General features: G+C 38.1%; 1 protein-coding gene across 1 annotated transcript in view; it reads right to left on the reverse strand.

The window, feature by feature from the left end:
* Positions 1 to 19,101, reverse strand: part of DGKK (diacylglycerol kinase kappa) — a 178,971-nt gene that overhangs the window by 78,199 nt on the left and 81,671 nt on the right. The window contains exons 5-7 of the mRNA XM_013990902.2: positions 18,646 to 18,781; positions 18,048 to 18,154; positions 17,595 to 17,720 (exon numbers count right to left, since the gene is read on the reverse strand). Of these exons, the coding sequence (XP_013846356.1) occupies positions 17,595 to 17,720; positions 18,048 to 18,154; positions 18,646 to 18,781 (369 nt within the window). The remainder of the gene's footprint in view (positions 1 to 17,594; positions 17,721 to 18,047; positions 18,155 to 18,645; positions 18,782 to 19,101) is intronic.

The raw sequence follows: 19,101 nt of genomic DNA on the forward strand, positions 1-19,101 counted from the left end.
GAGTGAAATAAGGCAGAAAGAGACAAAGAAATACCATTTGATAGCATTCATATCTGGTATCTAATACACAGCACAAATGAACCTTTCCACAGAAAAGAAAATCACAGACTTGGAGAATAGACTTGTGGCTGCCTAGGGGGGAGGAGGAGGGAGTGGGAAGGATTGGGAGCTTGGGGTCAACAGATGCAAACTATTGTTGTGGGATGGATTTACAATGAGATCCTGCTGTGTAGCACTGAGAACTATGTCTAGATACTTACAACGCAGCACAACAATGGGAGAAAAAATTGTGTATACATGTATGTGTAACTGGGTCCCCATGCTGTACAGTGGGGCAAAAAAAAAAGTGTGTTGGGGGAAATAACAATAAAAAATAAATTAAAAAAATAAGAAATTATCTCATTATGAGGAAAATGTTTTTTTATTTAATTTTGTATCTATGTGAGATAATGGATGCTCCCTAAATTGATTTTGATAATCATTTCATGATGTATGTAAGTCTAATCATTACAATGTACACCTTAATCTTATACTGTGCTGTATGTCAATTATATCTCAATAAACCAGGAAGAAAAAAATAAAAAATCATTTTCGGATTTTGGTGCATTTTGTTTCTTTTTCTTGCCTAATTGTGGCTAGGACTTCCAATACTATGCTGAATAAAAGTGGTGAGAATGGGCATGCTTGTCTTGTTCCTGATCTGAGAGGGAAAGTTTTCAGCTTTTCACCATCAAGTGTGATAATAGTTGTGGGCTTGTCATACATTGCCTTTATTATACTGAGGTACGTTTCCTCTGTACTCACTTTGTTGAGAGTTTTTATCATAAATTAATGTTGTCAAATGCTTTTTCTGCATCTATTGAGACAATCATATGATTTTTATCTTTCATTGTACTAATGTATTGCATCACATTGTTTTATGTGCAGGTGTTGAACCATCCTTACATCCTTGGAAAAAAATCTCAATTGAACATGGTATATGATCCTTTCCATGTATTGTTGAATTCAGTTTGTTAATATTTTGTTAAGTATGTTTGGATCCTTATTCATCTGGGGCATTGGTCTGTAATTTTCTTGTAGCATCCTTGTCTAGTTTTGGTGTCTGGGTAAATCTGACCTGGTAAAATGGGTTTAGAAGTGCTCCTTAGCATTGAGAACTTTGTCTAGATACTCATGTTGCAACAGAAGAAAGGGTGGGGGAAAAATGTAATTGTAATATATACATGTAAGGATAACCTGACCCCCTTGCTATACAGTGGGAAAATAAAAAAAAATTATTAAAAAAAAGGCAAGACACACACACACATACACACACACAAAAGAAGTGCTCCTTCCTCTTTAATTTTTTGGAAGAGTTTCTGGGAAACATTGGTATATGTTCTTCTTTGAATGTTTGGTAGAATTCAACAGCCAAGCCACCTGTTCCTGGACTTTTGTTTGTTGGGAAATTTTTTGTTACTGATCTAGTCCGGCTTGTAATCAGTCTGTGAAGATTTTCTGTTTCTTCATGATTCAGTCTTGGTAGGTTGTATGTTTTTAGAATTTGTCTACCTTTTAGGTTTCTAGTTAGTTGAGTAGTTCATAGTTAGTTGAGTAGTTCCCAGTATTCTTTTATGATCTTTTATTTCTTTGATATTGGTGGCAAAGTCACCTCTTGCCATTCTGTTTTTATTTATTTGAATCCTTTCTTATTTCCTTGGTATGTCTAGCTAATATTTGTCAGTTTTGTTTATTTTAGTTTCACTGATCTTTTCTGTTTTCTCTTTAGTCTCTATTGCATTAATTAATTGATTTTTGTCTTTTGAGGGCCATATCCATGGCATATGGAAGTTCCCAAGCTAGGGGTTGAATCTGAGCTGCAGCTTCCAGCCTTCGCCACAGCCACAGCAACACAGGATCTCAGCTGTGTCTGGGACCTATAGCACAACTCATGGCAATGCTGTATCCTTAACCCACTGAGCAAGGGCAGGGATTGAACCTGCATCTTCATGGGTACTAGCCAGGTTTGTTAACTGCTGAGCCACGATGGGAACTCCTATTGTATTTATTTCAATTCTGATATTTGTTATGTCCTCCCTTCTACTAACTTTGAGCTCCATATTTTCTTTTTCCTAGTTCCTTGAGGTGTAAAATTAGGTTGTTTGAAAAATTTCTTCTTTATTGATGTAGGCATTTATCATGATGAAGTTCCCTCTTAAAACTGATTCTGTTGCATGCCATATGTTTTAGTATGTTGTTTTTCCATTTTCATTTGTCTTGAGCTGTAGTGTTTTTATCTTTTTGATTTTTGACCCATTGGTCATTCAGTAGCATGCTGTTTAATCTCCATATATTTGTGAATTTTCCGGTTTTCTTCCTTTAATTGATTTGTAGTTTCATGCTATTGTGATCAGAAAGGATGATGTAATTTCAGTTTTTTAAAATTCATCAGGACTTAGTTGTGGCCTTGGAGAATGTTCCATGTGTACTTGAGGAGAATATGAATTCCATTGCTTTTGGATGAAATGTTTTGTATATATCTGTTAAGTTCATTTGCTATGTCATTTAAAGCCAATGTTTCCTTATTGACTTTCTTTCTAGATGATTGATCCATTAATGAAAATGGGATATTAAAGTCCCCTACTCTTTTTTTTTTTTTTTTTTGTCTTTTTGCCTTTTTCTTGAGCAGCTCCTGCGGCATATGGAGGTTCCCAGGCTAGAGGTCTAATCGGAGCTGTAGCCGCTGGCCTACGCCAGAGCCACAGCAACACGGGATCTGAGCTGCGTCTGCAACCCACACCACAGCTCACGGCAATGCCAGATCCTTAACCCACTGAGCAAGGCCAGGGATCGAATCCACAACCTCATGGTTCCTAGTCAGATTTGTTAACCACTGCGCCACGATGGGAACTCTGAAAGTCCCCTACTCTTAATATATTGCTATTTCTTCCTTTAGGTCTGTTAATGTTTACTTTATAATTTATTTTATAATTTAGGTGCTGCTATGTTAAGTACATGAATACTTACAAATATTACATCCTTTTGTGAAATTGTCCTATTATTCTATGATGACCATTTTTGTCTCTTATTACAATCATTGTTCTAGAGTTTTTGTCTAAGTACAGATGCCCCTGCTTTCTTTTAAATTTGTGCAAAAGAGATCCTTTCATCCTTTCATGTTCAGTATCTGTTTCCTTATATCTAAGGTGAGTCTCTTGTAGGGAGTATATAGATCAGACTTGTTATTCTACCCATTCAGCCACTTAGTCTCTTGATTGGAGAGTTTAGGCCACTTACACTTAAAGTAATTATTGATAGGCATGTGGTTATTTCCAATCTGTTAATTATTTGCTGGCTGTTTTTGTATTTCCACTCTTCTTCCCTCACTCTATTCCTTCGTAATTTGATAACTTTCTGTAGTGGTGTGCTTAGATTCCTTTATCTTTTATGTATCTACAATAGATTTTTGCTTTATAGTTACCATGAAATTTATGCTTAAGAACGTATTTATAAGTCTATTTTATGTTGAAAATTACTTAAATTTAAATGATTTCTAAAAGCTACACATTTTTTACTCTCCCCCTACAACTTTTTGTTTTTGATTCTACAATTTACCTTTTTATTTTGTGTATCACTTAGCAAATCAGTGTTGTTAGTGCTATTTTTATTACTTTTTTCTTTTAACCGCATACTAGTCTTATAAGTGATTAATGTACTACCTTTATAACATTAGATTAGTCTGAATTTTGCTATATATTTACCTTAACCAATGAGTTTTATACTTTATTTTCATGTTGGTGCCCTTTCATTTCAGCTTAAATAAGTCCCTTTAATATTTCTTGTAACGCCAGTATAGTGGTGATGAACTCTAACTTTTGCTTGTCTAGAAAATTATCTTTTTTCAATTCTAAAGTATAGCTTGTCTGGTAGAGCATACTTGGTTGGAAATTTATTTCTTTCAGCACTTTGAATATATTGTGCTATTCCATCCTGGCCTGTAAACTCTGTACTGAAATATCTGCTGATAGTCTTATGGATGTTCCCTTGTACATAACAAATTGCTTTTCTCTTGTTACATTTATAATTCTCTCCTTGTCTTTAACTTTTGACATTTTAATTACAGTGTATCTTTTTAAAAATGATTTTCATTTTTTCCATCATAGCTGGTTTACCGTGTTCTGTCAATTTTCTACTGTATAGTGAGGTGACCCAGTCACACATACATATATACATTTTTTTCCTCACATTATCATGGTCCATCATTAGTGACTAGATATAGTTTCCAGTGCTATACAGCAGGATCTCATTGCTTATCCATTCCAAAGGCAATATTTTGCATCTATTAACCCCAAATTCCCAGTCCATCCCACTCCCTCTCCCTCCCCTTTGGCAATGACAAATCTGTTTTCCAAGTCCATGATTTTCTTTTCTGTGGAAAGGTTCATTTGTGCCATATATTAGATTCCAGATATAAGTTATATCATATGGTATTTGTCCTTCTCTTTCTGACTTACTTCATGTAGTGTGAGAGTCTCTGGTTTTATCCATGTTGCTGCAAATGGCATTATTTTGTACTTTTTTATGGCTGAGTAGTATTCCATTGTGTATATATACCACATCTTCTTAATCCATTCACTAATTACAGTGTATCTTGATGTGGGTCTCTGGGATCCGCTTATCTGGAACTCTCTGGGTCAATGGATCTAGGTGTATGCTTCCTTCCTCCAGTTAGGAAAGTTTTCAGCTATCATTTCTTCAAATAAATTTTCTGCCACGTTATCTTTCTGTTCTCCTGTGACCCCTATAATATGAATGTTAGTCTATTTGATGTTGTCTCATAAATACCTTAAGTTATCTTCACCTTTTATCAGTCTTTTTTCTTTTTGCTTCTGATTGGATGAGTTCCATTGCCCTGAGTTCTCTTATCTTTTCTATTGTTTCATCTGTTCTGCTGCTGAAACACTCTAGTGTATTTTTCACTTCAGTTATTGTAGTCTTCAGCTCTATGGCTTTTTTTTTTTTTGTCTTTTTGCTATTTCTTGGGCCGCTCCCACGGCATATGGAGGTTCCCAGGCTAGGGGTCGAATCGGAGCTGTAGCCACAGGCCTACGCCAGAGCCACAGCAACGCGGGATCCAAGCCACGTCTGCAACCTACACCATAGCTCACGGCAACGCCAGATCGTCAACCCACTAAGCAAGGGCAGGACCGAACCCGCAACCTCATGGTTCCTAGTCGGATTCGTTAACTACTGCGCCATGATGGGAACTCCCAGCTCTCTGACTCTTGTTTGGTACTTTCTTTTCTTTTTTTTTTTGTCTTTTTGCTATTTATTGGGCCGCTCCCACGGCATATGGAGTTTCCCAGGCTAGGGGTTGAATCGGAGCTGTAGCTGCCGGCCTACGCCAGAGCCACAGCAATGCTGGATCCAAGCCGCGTCTACAACCTACACCACAGCTCAGGGCAACGCTGGATCGTTAACCCACTGAGCAAGGGCAGGGACTGAACCTGCAACCTCATGGTTCCTAGTCAGATTCATTAACCACTGCGCCACGATGGGAACTCCTGTTTGGTACTTTCTTATAATTTCTACCTCTGTTAAAATTCTCACTCTGTTAATACATTCTTCTTTTCAGCATGGTGAGCATCTTCACAGCTGCTATTTTGAACTCTATCAGGTAAATAACTTGTCTCTGTTTCATTAGGACTTTTTCTGAGGTTTTTACCTTTTTCTTTCATTTGGAACATATTCCTATTTCTTCATTTTCCTTGACTTTCTATGTTGGTTTTTAGCATTAGATAAAACAGCTATCTCTTGAGGGAGTGGCCTTAAAAGGGATGAATCTTACCATTCAACCCTCCCCTAGCTCTTGGTTGTTTTTCAAGCTTTTGTGATTGTCCATGCAGCCTATTTTATTTTAGTGCCTCCCAGTAGTTGAAGGTGTCCCAACATCAGTGTCCCAAAGGGGAGGATCTCAATCAGTAGCTAGATTCAGGTTAATTGGTAGCTAAACCTTTTAGAGTATGCAAGTATATATAAAATCTGTGAGGCTGAATGTTTAAGTTCTACTGGCCACCAGAATTGGATGACCTAGAAGTGTCCTCTGTGTGGCAGTTGCAAAAACTGGGGTGTCAGATGAGTGTTCAGATTCCTTTCCAGTAGCTATGCATGACCTGTTGTACATCAGAGGGAGAGCACAATGCTATCATACACCATCCTCTGAAAGCATCTCAGTAGGCCCTTCGATGTGTGTGAAATCAGAGGCATGCCCTTAAGGCCAAAGCTCCAGGACAAACAAATAGGCCTCTTTCACAGAAAGACTGGGATTGTGTTTCAATCTACTGTCTATGCTGTGCCCTTGGGGTGGGTGGTTGTTGGTCAAGAACTCTCTGTTATATTCCCATAGGACCCAAAAATGCAAGCTCTGCTAGACACAAGAGCCAGGAGATCAAGGGACATCCCCTAGAAAGCAGCCACAAAAGAGCAGAGCATAAGATGTGGGTAATAGTTCTCCTCCAGGAGATACTGGCATGCTGGATCATGACAGAAGAACATAAAATAGTACCTGCCTTCTGAGATCTCTGGAAAGGATTAGAGTTGGCTCTTAGATGTATGCTTAATTAAAAGCCTATTCCTCAGGCTGCAATGAAGAAGATAAGCTAATTGGCCTCTTTTTCAGAAAGATTGGGCTCCTTGGACTGTTGCCTCTTGCTGTGCCCTGGGGGTGATAGCTATAGGAAATCTTTCTTCATTTGTTACAATTCTCAGGGACCTGTGAGCATAAGCCCTGCTGGCCATCAGATCCAGTTGGTCTCTAGAGGTGTACCCTGGGGGCTTGTGCAAAAATCAGGGCACCTGATGGGGTACAAGACCCTTTCCAGGAGGTAATGGTGAACTGGAGCAAAGTAGAAGGACAGCACAAAGATGATGCTGACTGGCTGAAGCTAGGAAGAGAGAACCAGAATCTTCTAAGAACGAGCTCATGCTTTAGTTTCATATTGTCTAGAATGATCAGTTTTAAGGAAGTATCTAAAACACTAGAAAGTCTAGATCAGGGTTTCTCAACATTTTCACCATTGATATTTTTGGGCTAACTAGTTCTTTGAGCTGTCCTATGTGTTGTACAAAGTTTAGTAGAATCCCAAACCTCTACTCACTAGAGTCTGCAGCACACTCTTTCCCCTGAGACAATAAAAAAATGTCTCCAAGCAAGGAGATCAGCCAAGATGGTGAAGTAAAAAGACCCTGAGCTCACCTTCTCTCACTGGAACACCAAAATTACAACTATTTACAGAACAACCATCCATGAAAAAGGACCAGAATTTACCAGAAAAGATCTTCTACAACTAAAGATATAAAGAAGGAACAACAACGAGATGGGTAGGAAGGAAGTCAAATCCGACACCCCTGAGTAGCCAACCAACAAACAGAAATTTTAGAGTTCCTTCCATAGAAGAAAGGGGTCTGAGCCCCACATGAGGCTCCCCAGCCTGGGGGCCCTCTTCTGGGAATACAAGTCCCCAGAATGTTTGTCTTTGAAGGTCAGCAGGGCTTACTTTTGATAGTGCCTGAGGGCTGTGGGAAATAGAGGCTCCACTCTTAAAAGGCACACACAAAATCTCACATGTTCCAGGACCTGAGGCAGAAATAGTAATTTGAAAGGAGCCTGGGTCAGACCTAACTTCTGATTTTAGAGAGTCTCATGGAGAGGCAGGAGGCAACTGGAGCTCATTCTGGAGATATAGACAATGGTGGCAGCCATTTTGGGGAGCTTACTCTACCATGTGGACGTGAGTTAGCAAGCACCATTTTGTAATCATCCCTCCATCTTTCTAGCCTTAGGATGCAGCCCCACCCCCCACCCATAAGTACTGGAGCCCTATACACCAGCAAACATGTTGCCTTAAGATCTGTTGAGCCCACAGCCACTACTTGACATAGCCCTATCCACCAGAGTGTCCAGTACCTCTTCCCACATACAAGCATGAAGGTAATGGACCTGGGACCCTCAAAGCCCTATAGCAAGAGACCCAAGACCCTGCTCCACCCACCAGTTTGCAAGCACCTGCTCCTGAATGCCTGGCCCCACCCACCAGTGAGCCTGTTCCAGTCTCAGGAACAGCATCACTCACCAATGGGAGGACAACAGCCACAGCCTGCAGATTCAGCTCACCCAACAGTAGGGTAGCACAATCCCTGGGACTAGAGAGGCCATGGCTCAGCCACCAGCAGGCCAACACAAGCCTCAGGACATCATAGGCCCTGTAGCCAGTTTTCAGGACTTGGCTTTTCCCACTAGTTTGATGCCACTAGCCAGAAGACCTGGCTTCAATCACCAGTGGGCAGGCACAAGCTTCAGGATCTCTTGGAACACAACACTGACCACCAGTGAGCCAGCACTTGCCCCAGGGTTCCCTGGTGTTCTGCAGCCAGCTGCCTAGTGACTTGGGCTCACCAACCCACAGCTTGCAGCATCAATACATTGCAAGACCTGAAAACCAACCAGACCAGGGCCAGCCATGCCTACCGGACCACCCATAGTAGTCATCCTACCATAACAGAAGGATCCATGCATCCCACATAGGGGGAACCTCTAGAGCTCTGGTGACAAGAGGGAAGCACACTGTTGGAACACATAGAATGTCTCTTACAAAAGGTCACTTCTCCAAGGTTGGGAAACATAAACAACTTACCAGATACATAAAAATACAAACAGAAACTTAGGCAAAATGAAGTGACAGAGGGACATGTTCCAAATAAAGGAACAAGATAAAACCCCAGCAGAAGAACTAAGTGAAGTGGAGATGGGCAATCAACCCAAGAAAGAGTTTAGGATAGTGATCATGAAGGTGATCAAAGAACTCAGGAAAAGAATGGATGCATAGAGTGAGAAGTTAGAAGTTTTTGACAAAGAGCTGGAAAACACAAAGAACAACAAAGAGAGATGAAGAATACAATAACTGAAATAAAAAATACACTAGAAGGAATCAACTATAGACTAAATGATACAGAGGAATGGACCAGTGAGCTGGAAGACAGAGTAGTGGAACTCACTGATGTTGAACAAAAAAGAAAAAAAAAGTGAGGACAGTTTAAGAGAACTTTGGGACAACATCAAGAGTATGAAGAGTCACCTTGTAGGGGTTCCAGAAGGACAAGAGAGAGAGGGGCTGAGAACATAATTGAAGACATAATAGCTGAAAACTTCCCTAACATGGGAAAGTAAGCAGACATCCAAATCCAGGAAATGCAGAGTCCCATACAAGAGTAAACCAAAGAGGAATGCACCAAGACACATTGTAATTAGAATGGAAAAAATGGAGATAAAGAGAGACTATTAAAAGTAGCAAGGGAAAAGTGGAGTTCCCATCGTGGATCAGTGGAAATGAATCTGACTAGCATCCATGAGGATGCAGGTTTGATTCCTGGCCTCACTCAGTGGGTTAAGGATCTGGCATTGCTGTGAACTGTGGTGTAGTTCACAGACATGGCTCAGATCTGGCATTGCTGTGGCTGTGGCATAGGCCAGCAGCTACACCTCTGATTTGACACCTAGTCTGGGAACATCCATATGCTGCAGGTGCAACCCTAAAAAGACAAGAAAGAAAGAAAGAGAGAGAGAGAATAAAAGCAACAAATTACATAGAAGGGAAATCCCATAAGGCTGTCAGCTAACTTTCGAGCAGAAACTTCACAGGCCAGAAGGAAGTGATATACTTAAAGCTATTAAAGTGAAAAACATACAACCAAGACAAAGCACTTGTTTAAAATTGATGGAGAGATCAAAATCTATACAGACAAGCAAAAGCTAAAAGAATTCAGCACCACCAAACATGTCTTACAAGAAATGTTTAAGGGACTTATGTAAGTTAAAAATAAAAGTCCACAGCTAGAAACATGAAAATTACAAAAAGAAAAAGCTCATTGATGAAGGTAAATATATAGCAAAGGTATAAAATCAACCACATGCAAAATTAGTAGGGAGGTTAAAAGATGAAAGAAATTAAACCATCTATATCCACAATAAACAGTTGAGGATTACACAAAATAATTAGATATAAAATATGATGTCAAAAACAGTAATTGTGAGGGGAGGAGAGTACAAATGCAGAGTTGTTAAAATACATTTGAAATTAATAGATCAGTAACTTAAAACAATCAATTATATATATTGTTTGCTATATTTAAACCTCATGGAAACCACAAACAAAAAAAATCTATAATAGATACATATACAAAAAAGAGAAAGGAAACCAAACATGACACTTAAGAGTCATCAAACCACAAGGGAGGAGAACAAGGGAAGAACACGAAAGTACCATAAAAACAACCAGAAACAATTAAGAAAATGGGAAAATAAGTATATATCCATCAATATTTACTTTCAGTGTAAAAGGACTCAATGCTCCAATCAATAGATATTGAATGCTGAATGGATACAAAAAAGAGACCCACATATATATTGCCTATAAGAGACTCACTTCCAATCTAAAGACACACACATACTTGAAATTTAGGGTATAGGAAAAGTTACTCCATGTAAATGGAAACAAAAAGAAAGCAGGGTAGGAATAGTTATGTCAGACAAAAAGACTTTGAAGCAAAAACTATTACAAGAGAGAAAGAAGGAAATTATATAATGATAACGGGGTCAATCCAATCATTTATAATGATTACAAATATGTATTTATATGCACCTAACACAGGAGCACATAAGTGCTTAAAGCAAATATTAAAAGGCATAAAGGGAGAAACTGACAATGATACAATAAATAGGAGGGGACTTTAATACCCCACTTACATCAATAAAGAGTAAACACTAACCTTAAGTGACATGTTAGACAAAATGGAATACATTATATATACACACATACATATGAATATATAAACATATGTGTGTATGTGTGTGTGTGTATGATATTCCATCCAAAAGCAGCAGGATACACATATTTTAGAGTGTGCATGGAATATTCTCCAGGATAGATCACATGCTAGGCCACAAAGCATGCTTCAGTAAGTGTAAGAAAATTAAAATCATATCAGGAGTCATTTCTGACCACAAAGCTATGAAACTAGAAATCAACTACCAAAAAAATAAAAACCTTTATGTCTTTTGTTTTAAAGTCTATTTTGTCTGATATGAGTGTTGCGACTCCTGCTTTTCTGTCATGTCTATTGGCGTGAAATATTTTTCCCCACCCTTTCACTTTCAATCTATATGTATCCTTTGTCCTAAGGTGAGTTTCTTGTAGGCAGCATATTGAAGGTTTTTGTCTTTTTATCCACTCAGCTGCTCTGTGTATTTTGATTGGGGCGTTGTAAAAATGGCCATACTACCCAAAGCAATCTACAGATTCAATGCAATCCCTATCAAATTACACAGGACATTTTTCACAGAACTAGAACAAACCATCCGAAACTTTATATGGAAACACAAAAGACCCAGAATCGCCAAAGCAATCCTGAGAAACAAAAACCAAGCAGGAGGCATAACTCTCCCAGACTTCAAGAAATACTACAAAGCCACAGTCATCAAAACAGTGTGGTACTGGTACCAAAACAGACAGACAGACCAATGGAACCGAATAGAGAACCCAGAAATAAACCCTGACACCTATGGTCAATTAATCTTTGACAAGGGAGGCAAGAACATAAAATGGGAAAAAGAAAGTCTATTCAGCAAGCATTGCTGGGAAACCTGGACAGCTGCATGCAAAGCAATGAAACTAGAACACACCCTCATACCATGTACCAAAATAAACTCAAAATGGCTGAAAGACTTAAATATACGACAGGACACCATCAAACTCCTAGAAGAAAACATAGGCAAAACACTCTCTGACATCAACATCATGAATATTTTCTCAAGTCAGTCTCCCAAAGCAATAGAAATTAGAGCAAAAATAAACCCATGGGACCTCATTAAACTGAAAAGCTTTTGAACAGCAAAGGAAACCCAAAAGAAAACAAAAAGATAACTTTCAGAATGGGAGAAAATAGTTTCAAATGATGCAACCGACAAGGGCTTAATCTCTAGAATATATAAACAGCTTATACAACCCAACAGCAAAAAAGCCAATCAATCAATGGAAAAATGGGCAAAAGACCTGAATAGACATTTCTCCAAAGAAGATATACAGATGGCCAACAAACACATGAAAAAATGCTCAACATCGTTGATTATAAGAGAAATGCAAATCAAAACTACCATGAGATACCACCTCACACCAGTCAGAATGGCCATCATTCATAAATCCACAAATAACAAGTGCTGGAGGGGCTGTGGAGAAAAGGGAACCCTCCTGCACTGTTGGTGGGAATGTCAACTGGTACAGCCACTATGGAGAACAGTTTGGAGATACCTTAGAAATCTATACATAGAACTTCCATATGACCCCACAATCCCACTCTTGGGCATCTATCTGGACAAAACTCTACTTAAAAGAGACACATGCACCCGCATGTTCATTGCAGCACTATTCACAATAGCCAGGACATGGAAACAACCCAAATGTCCATCCACAGAGGATTGGATTCGGAAGAGGTGGTATATATACACAATGGAATACGACTCAGTCATAAAAAAGAAGGATATAATGCCATTTGCAGCAACATGGATGGAACTAGAGGATCTCATCCTGAGTGAAATGAGCCAGAAAGACAAAGACAAACACCATATGATATCACTTATAACTGGAATCTAATATCCAGCACAAATGAACATCTCCTCAGAAAAGAAAATCATGGACTTGGAGAAAAGACTTGTGGCTGCCTGATGGGAGAGGGAGGGAGTGGGAGGGATTGGGAGCTTGGGCTTATCAGACACAACTTAGAATAGATTTACAAGGAGATCCTGCTGAGTAGCATTGAGAACTATGTCTAGATACTCATGTTGCAACAGAACAAAGGGTGAGGGAAAAAAATGTAATTGTAATGTATACATGTAAGGATAACTTGATCCCCTTGCTGTACAGTGGGAAAATAAAAAAAAAAATAAAATGTTAATTCACAAAAAAACCTGGAAAAACAGAAACAGGTGGCAGCTAAACAATGTGCTACTAAACAATCAATCAATCACTAAAAATATAAAAGAGGAAATCAAAAAATACCTGGAGACAAATGAAAATGAAAACACAACAATCCAAAATCTAAGGGACACAGCAAAAGCAGTTCTAAAAAGGAAGTTTATAATGATACAAGATTACCTCTTGAAACAAGAAAAATCCTGAAGTTCCCATCATGGCTCAGGGGAAATGAATCCGACTAATATCCATGAGAATGCACTTTCCATCCTGGGCCTTGCTCAGTGGGTTAAAGATCCAGCATTGCCATGAGATGTGGTGTAGGTCACAGATGCAGTTCAGATCTGGTATTGCTGTGGCTGGTGGCTGCGGCTCTGATTTGACCCCTAGCCTGGGATCCTCCATATACCATGAGTGTGGCCCTAAAAAGCAAAAAAGAAAGAAAAATCTCAAATAAAGAACCTAACCTTACAAGTAAAGGAAGTAAGAAAAGAATAAACAGCCCTAAAGTTAGTAGAACAAAATTCATAAAGATCAGCCAAAATAAAGGAAATAGAGACTAAAATGCAATAGAAACAATTGATGAAACTAAGGGTTAGTTCTTTCAAAAGATAAACAAAAATTGATAACCCTTAGCCAGACTCATCAGGAAAAAAAGAGACAAGACAAAAACATACAGAATCAAAAATGAAAAAGGAGAAATTACAACTGACACCACAAAATGCAAGGGATCATAACAGATTTTGCCAATTTATATGCCAATAAAATGGACAACATAGAAGAAATGGACAAACTCATAGAAATTTACCATCTCCCAATACTGAACTAGGAACAACTGGAAAATATGAACAGATAAATTACAACTACTAACACTGAATCTGTGATTTAAAAACTCCCAACAAACAAAAGTCTAGGACCAGATGGCTTCACAGGTGAATTCTGCCAAACATTTAAAGAAGAGTTAACACTTATCTCAAACTCTTCCCAAAAACTGTAGAGTAAGAAACACTTCTGAATTCATCCTATAAGGCCAGATTCACCCTGATACTACAACCAGACAAAGATATCACAAAAAAAGAAAATTGTGGGAGTTCCCGTCATGGTGCAGTGGTTAACGAATCTGACTAGGAACCATGAGGTTGCGGGTTTGGTCCCTGCCCTTGCTCAGTGGGTTGACAATCCAGCATTGCCGTGAGCTGTGGTGTAGGTCACAGACGCGGCTCGGATCCCGCATTGCTGTGGCTCTGGCGTAGGCCGGAGGCTACAACTCCAATTCGACCCCGAGCCTGGGAACCTCCACATGCCGTGGGAGCGGCCCAAGAAATAGCAAAAAGACAAAATAAAAAAAAGAAAGAAAGAAAAGAAAATCGTAGGCCGATATCATTAATGAACATAGACACAAAAATCCTCAACAAAATACTAGTAAATTGAATCCAACAATACATTAAAAGGATCATATACCATGATCAAGTGATATTTATCTCAAGGATGCAAGGATTTTTCAATGTCCACAAATCAATAAATGTGGTATATCACAGTAACAAATTGAAGAATAAAAAAACATATGATCATCCCAATAGATGCAGAAAAAGCTTTTGACAAAATTCTACATCTATTTGTGATAAAAACTCTCCAGAAAGTGTGTATAGAGGGAATATATCTCAACATAATGAAGACCTATATAACAATCCCACAGCTAACATCATACTTAACAGTGGTGAAAAGCTGAAAGCATTTTCTCTATGAACAGACAATATAGACAATAAAGCTCACTCTCCCCAATTTTATTCAATATAGTATTGGAAATCCTGGCCACAGCAATTAGACAAGAAAAAGAAATAGAAGAACTCAAAATTGGAAAGGAAGATTTATAGTACCATGTCACTGTTTGCAAATACATAGAAAACTTAAGATGCCACCAAAAAACTACTAGAGCTCATCAATGAATTTGGTAAAGTTATAGGACACAAAGTTAATATACATAAATCTGTTGCATTTCTATCCACTAACAATGAACTATTGGCAAAAAAATTAAGGAAACAATCCCATTTATAACCACATCAAAAAGAATCAAATATCTAGGAGTAAACCTACTTAATGAAGTAAATGAATTATACTCAGAAAATGATACTGATGAAAGGCAGCACAGATGGAAAGATGTACCTTTTTCATGGACTGGAAGGCTTAATATTGTTAAAATGAGCATACTACCCAAGTCAATCTATAGATTCAATGCAATCTCTATCAAAACACTAATGGCATTTTTCCAGGACTAGAATAAATAATTCTAAAATTTGTATGGAAATGCAAAAGAACTTGATTAGCCAAAACAAACTTGAGATAGAAGAACGGAGCTGGAGGTATCACACTCTCTATCTTTAGATCTTAGTACAAAGCAGCTGTAATCAAAACAATATGGTATTGGCACTAAAATAGACACTTAGAGCAATGGAATAGAAGAGCCCAGAAATAAATCCACACACGTATGGTCAATTAATCTATAAAAAGAGGCAAGAATATACAATGGAGAAAAGACAGTCTCTTCAATAAATGGTGCTGGGATAGTTGGACAGCTACATGTAGAAGAATTAAATTAGAACATTTTTTTTCACACCATATAAAAATAAATGCAAAATGGTTTAAAGACCTAAATTTAAGACCTAAAACCATAAAACTCCTAGAAGAAAATATAGGCAGAACACTCTTTGCCATTTGTTGTAGCAATATTTTTGGATCTACCTCCTCAGGAAAAGAAATAAAAGCAAAATGAATAGGAACCAGTTAAACTAAAATGCTTTTGCACAACAAAGGAAACTGTCAACAAAATAAAAAGACAACCTAAGAAATGAGAGAAAATATTTGCAAATGGTATGAAAGATAAAGTGCTAATATTCAAAATATATAAACAGCTCATACAACTCAGTATCAAAAAAATCCACAAACAATCCAATTTAAAAATGGGCAAAAGACCTAAATAGAATTTTTTCCACAGAAGACATACAGATAGCCAATAGGCACATGGAAAGATGCTCAATATCACTAACTATCATGGAAATGTATATCAAAATCACAACCATATCACGTCATACCTGTCAGAATCATTATCATAAAAGACCACAAACAATAAATGTTGGCAAGGATGTGGAGAAAAGGGAACCTCTTACGTTGCTGGTGAGAATGTAACTTGGTGCAGTCACTATGAAAAACAGTATGGAGGTTCTTAAAAAGACTAAAAATAGAGCTACCAAATGATCCAGCAATTCTACTCCTGAGTATGTATCAGAAGAAAACAAAAATGCTAATTCAAAAAGATAAATGCACCCCAATATTCATAGTAGCATTCTTTGTGATAGTGAAGATATAGAAGCAAGCAATAGTGAAGATATAGAAGCAACCTATAGAAGTAGTAGGAATACTACTACTGCTACTACACAATGGACTACTACTCAGCCGTAAGAAAAAATGAAAAACTGGCATCTGCAACAACATGGATGGACCTGGAGGGTATTTTGATTAGTTCAATAGGTCATATAGAAAAACACAAATACTGTATGCTGTCACTTATATGTGGAATCTAAAAAATAAAAGAAACTAGCGAACAAAAAAGAAACAGATATAGAACAAACTAGTGTTTACCAGTAGGAAGAAGGAAGGGATCATGGATAACATAGGGGGAAGGGGTTAAGAGATACAAACTGTAATGTATAAAATAAATAAGCTACAAGGATATATTGTACAGCACAGAAAATATAGACAATATTTTATAATATATATAAATATAGTATAATCTTTAAAAATTGTTAATCACTGTGTTGTACACCTGAAATATACATATGATAAATCAACTACATCTCAATAAATAAAAATTCCATCAGAATACCATTGGATTAAAAAAAACTCCAGACATTGTCAAATGTCTCTCCTGGGGGGAGAAAAATACTTCCAGTTGAGAACCACTGGTTTAAAGGGATGGTAATATTGTAATTAAGAGCACAGTTTTTTAGAATTATGTATGAATCAAGACTCTTTTGTTTATTGGCAGCATCACCTTGAGCAAATCACTTAACTTTTCTAAATTTCACTTTCCTCTTCTGTAAATGGGGACAATGAGGCCTGGTTTAGGGTTGTTGTAAAGATTAAATGAGATCATGTATATAAACCACTCAATATATAGTGGCAATAATAACGTGATAATATTATTAATCACTATTAATTAACAATGATTACAATATCCCAGGAAATAGTGAATGAGGAAAGGAGAAAGTTTCTTAAATGTAGACTCAGAACTAATTTTTAAATTGCCCATATTGTCACAAGAAATTTCAGCTCTTCCCATTTGCTAGTAGACCTCACTGTTTAAGCCTATCAAAGATAAGAGGGAGTATTAAATCTTATTAAATCTTTCTCTCAAAGACTCCATAGCCAATTCTGGAAAGGCAGGATACTGAGCTCTATACTATGCAATCTGTATAATCTATTTGGGGGTAAGGGTCTCTGAGACGTCTATCTGTGTGTAGGCACAATTAAGCTCCAACCCACCCCTTCTCTAGAAATCTACTTCTCTAAATATCAAGGAGATGAGAAGAGTCTTACCGTAGAATTACACCAGAGACACCGGAAATCTTGAAGTCTCTGGTAACTGCCACAGTTCTCATGACATACTGCACATTGAGAACTGGCAGATATGTTTCCTTCTACCCACTGATGAGGCATAGTTTTCTGAAGGGTAAAAAGAGACAAGAGGTAGAAGTTAGAGATTTGAAGAGAGGAAAGGCCAGCTGAAATAACCATACCACCCCATGGAGGACACTAGGTAACCCCAAGGAACCTTTCTACCATTCTGCCCTCCCTACTCCAATGTTAGTGACCAATGACAGATGGGAGTAGGGGAGGGCTTCCATTCCTCTAGATTTGTTGGATCATGAGCCTGGATCAAGAAGCCTACTTGGGATGTCTGGAAACAGAAGAAGTCTTCCCTCCCCTGTATGTCCTGGCTAAAGGGGAGATGGAAAAGTGTGATTATGAGAAAGCATGGCTGGTACTCACTACTTCATCTGCGGGCATGAGGAGGTCATCAGTAATGGATAAAGTATTCCATTTGCAATCTTTGCTTGCTCTTAAAGCACATAGTCTGTGAGACTTGACTTTGCACACTGTGAAAAGAGGGGAAAAAATATGGATGTGAATCTGGTGACAGTGAAGATTCTGCTTCCTTCCCTAAGCTGCTCTTAAAGTTAGTACTCTCTAATCTTTCCTTCCCCTGCCAGCTTCTAACCACTTCTGATTCTAATTCCAAAGGCTTGTTTCTGTATAATTCAGCTTTTTAAAATTCTTCCTGGTTAAATTTTCTACTATCCAACCTAAATGGAAATTGATCATAAGAATGAGGTGATTTTCATTTTCCCAACTCTGTGACTTAATTATTATCTCATTCTCCTAGGCCCAATCCTCCCTTTTGATTCATGAGAATTCCCCCTCAAACCAGTCTCTGCTCATTTCCTTTCCTCAGTTTGTGAAGTGCCAGGGTTAACTTTACACTAGAGTTGGTGACCTAGTTTGAGTCAGTGATACTAAAGCTACATAAGCTCCTTCTTCCCTATCTTCACCCACTGAGCTTCACTTCCTAAAGAAATCAGAGAGGTACCTTCACAGATGATAACATTTCGAGAAAAGGCAGGAATGCTTCCCCGACAAACATTGCAGTGCTGGGTTCTGGAACTGTGGCTGGAGTACCAGTAGTGCATTCCAACAAGAAAAGGATTGTTTTCTGCTGCAGGTATCTAAAATAAATCAAAAAGAAGAAAGAATAGAAAGTTAAGCACAGAGGTGGATTAGGGAAGGCCAGAAAATCTGCTGCTAAAGTTGAAATGGCCAGCTATATAAGGTGTCAGAACATGTGAAGAAGAATCAAATTTGGAGCCAATGCCTAACAAATCTCCCACCTTTGTTTTTTTTTTTTTTTCTCCAGTGGTTTTAGAAAGGGAAAAAATAATGGGGATGGTAAATCCCAGAATAGAAACTGAAGGCAGGATTGAGGATCTTTATACTACTTGGCTAAACCACTGCATTGGTTTAGCTTAAGAAAAATTAGTTCTGTCAG

This window comes from Sus scrofa, chromosome X (assembly GCF_000003025.6).
Source record: "Sus scrofa isolate TJ Tabasco breed Duroc chromosome X, Sscrofa11.1, whole genome shotgun sequence".
NCBI classification, from domain to species: Eukaryota; Metazoa; Chordata; class Mammalia; order Artiodactyla; family Suidae; genus Sus; species Sus scrofa.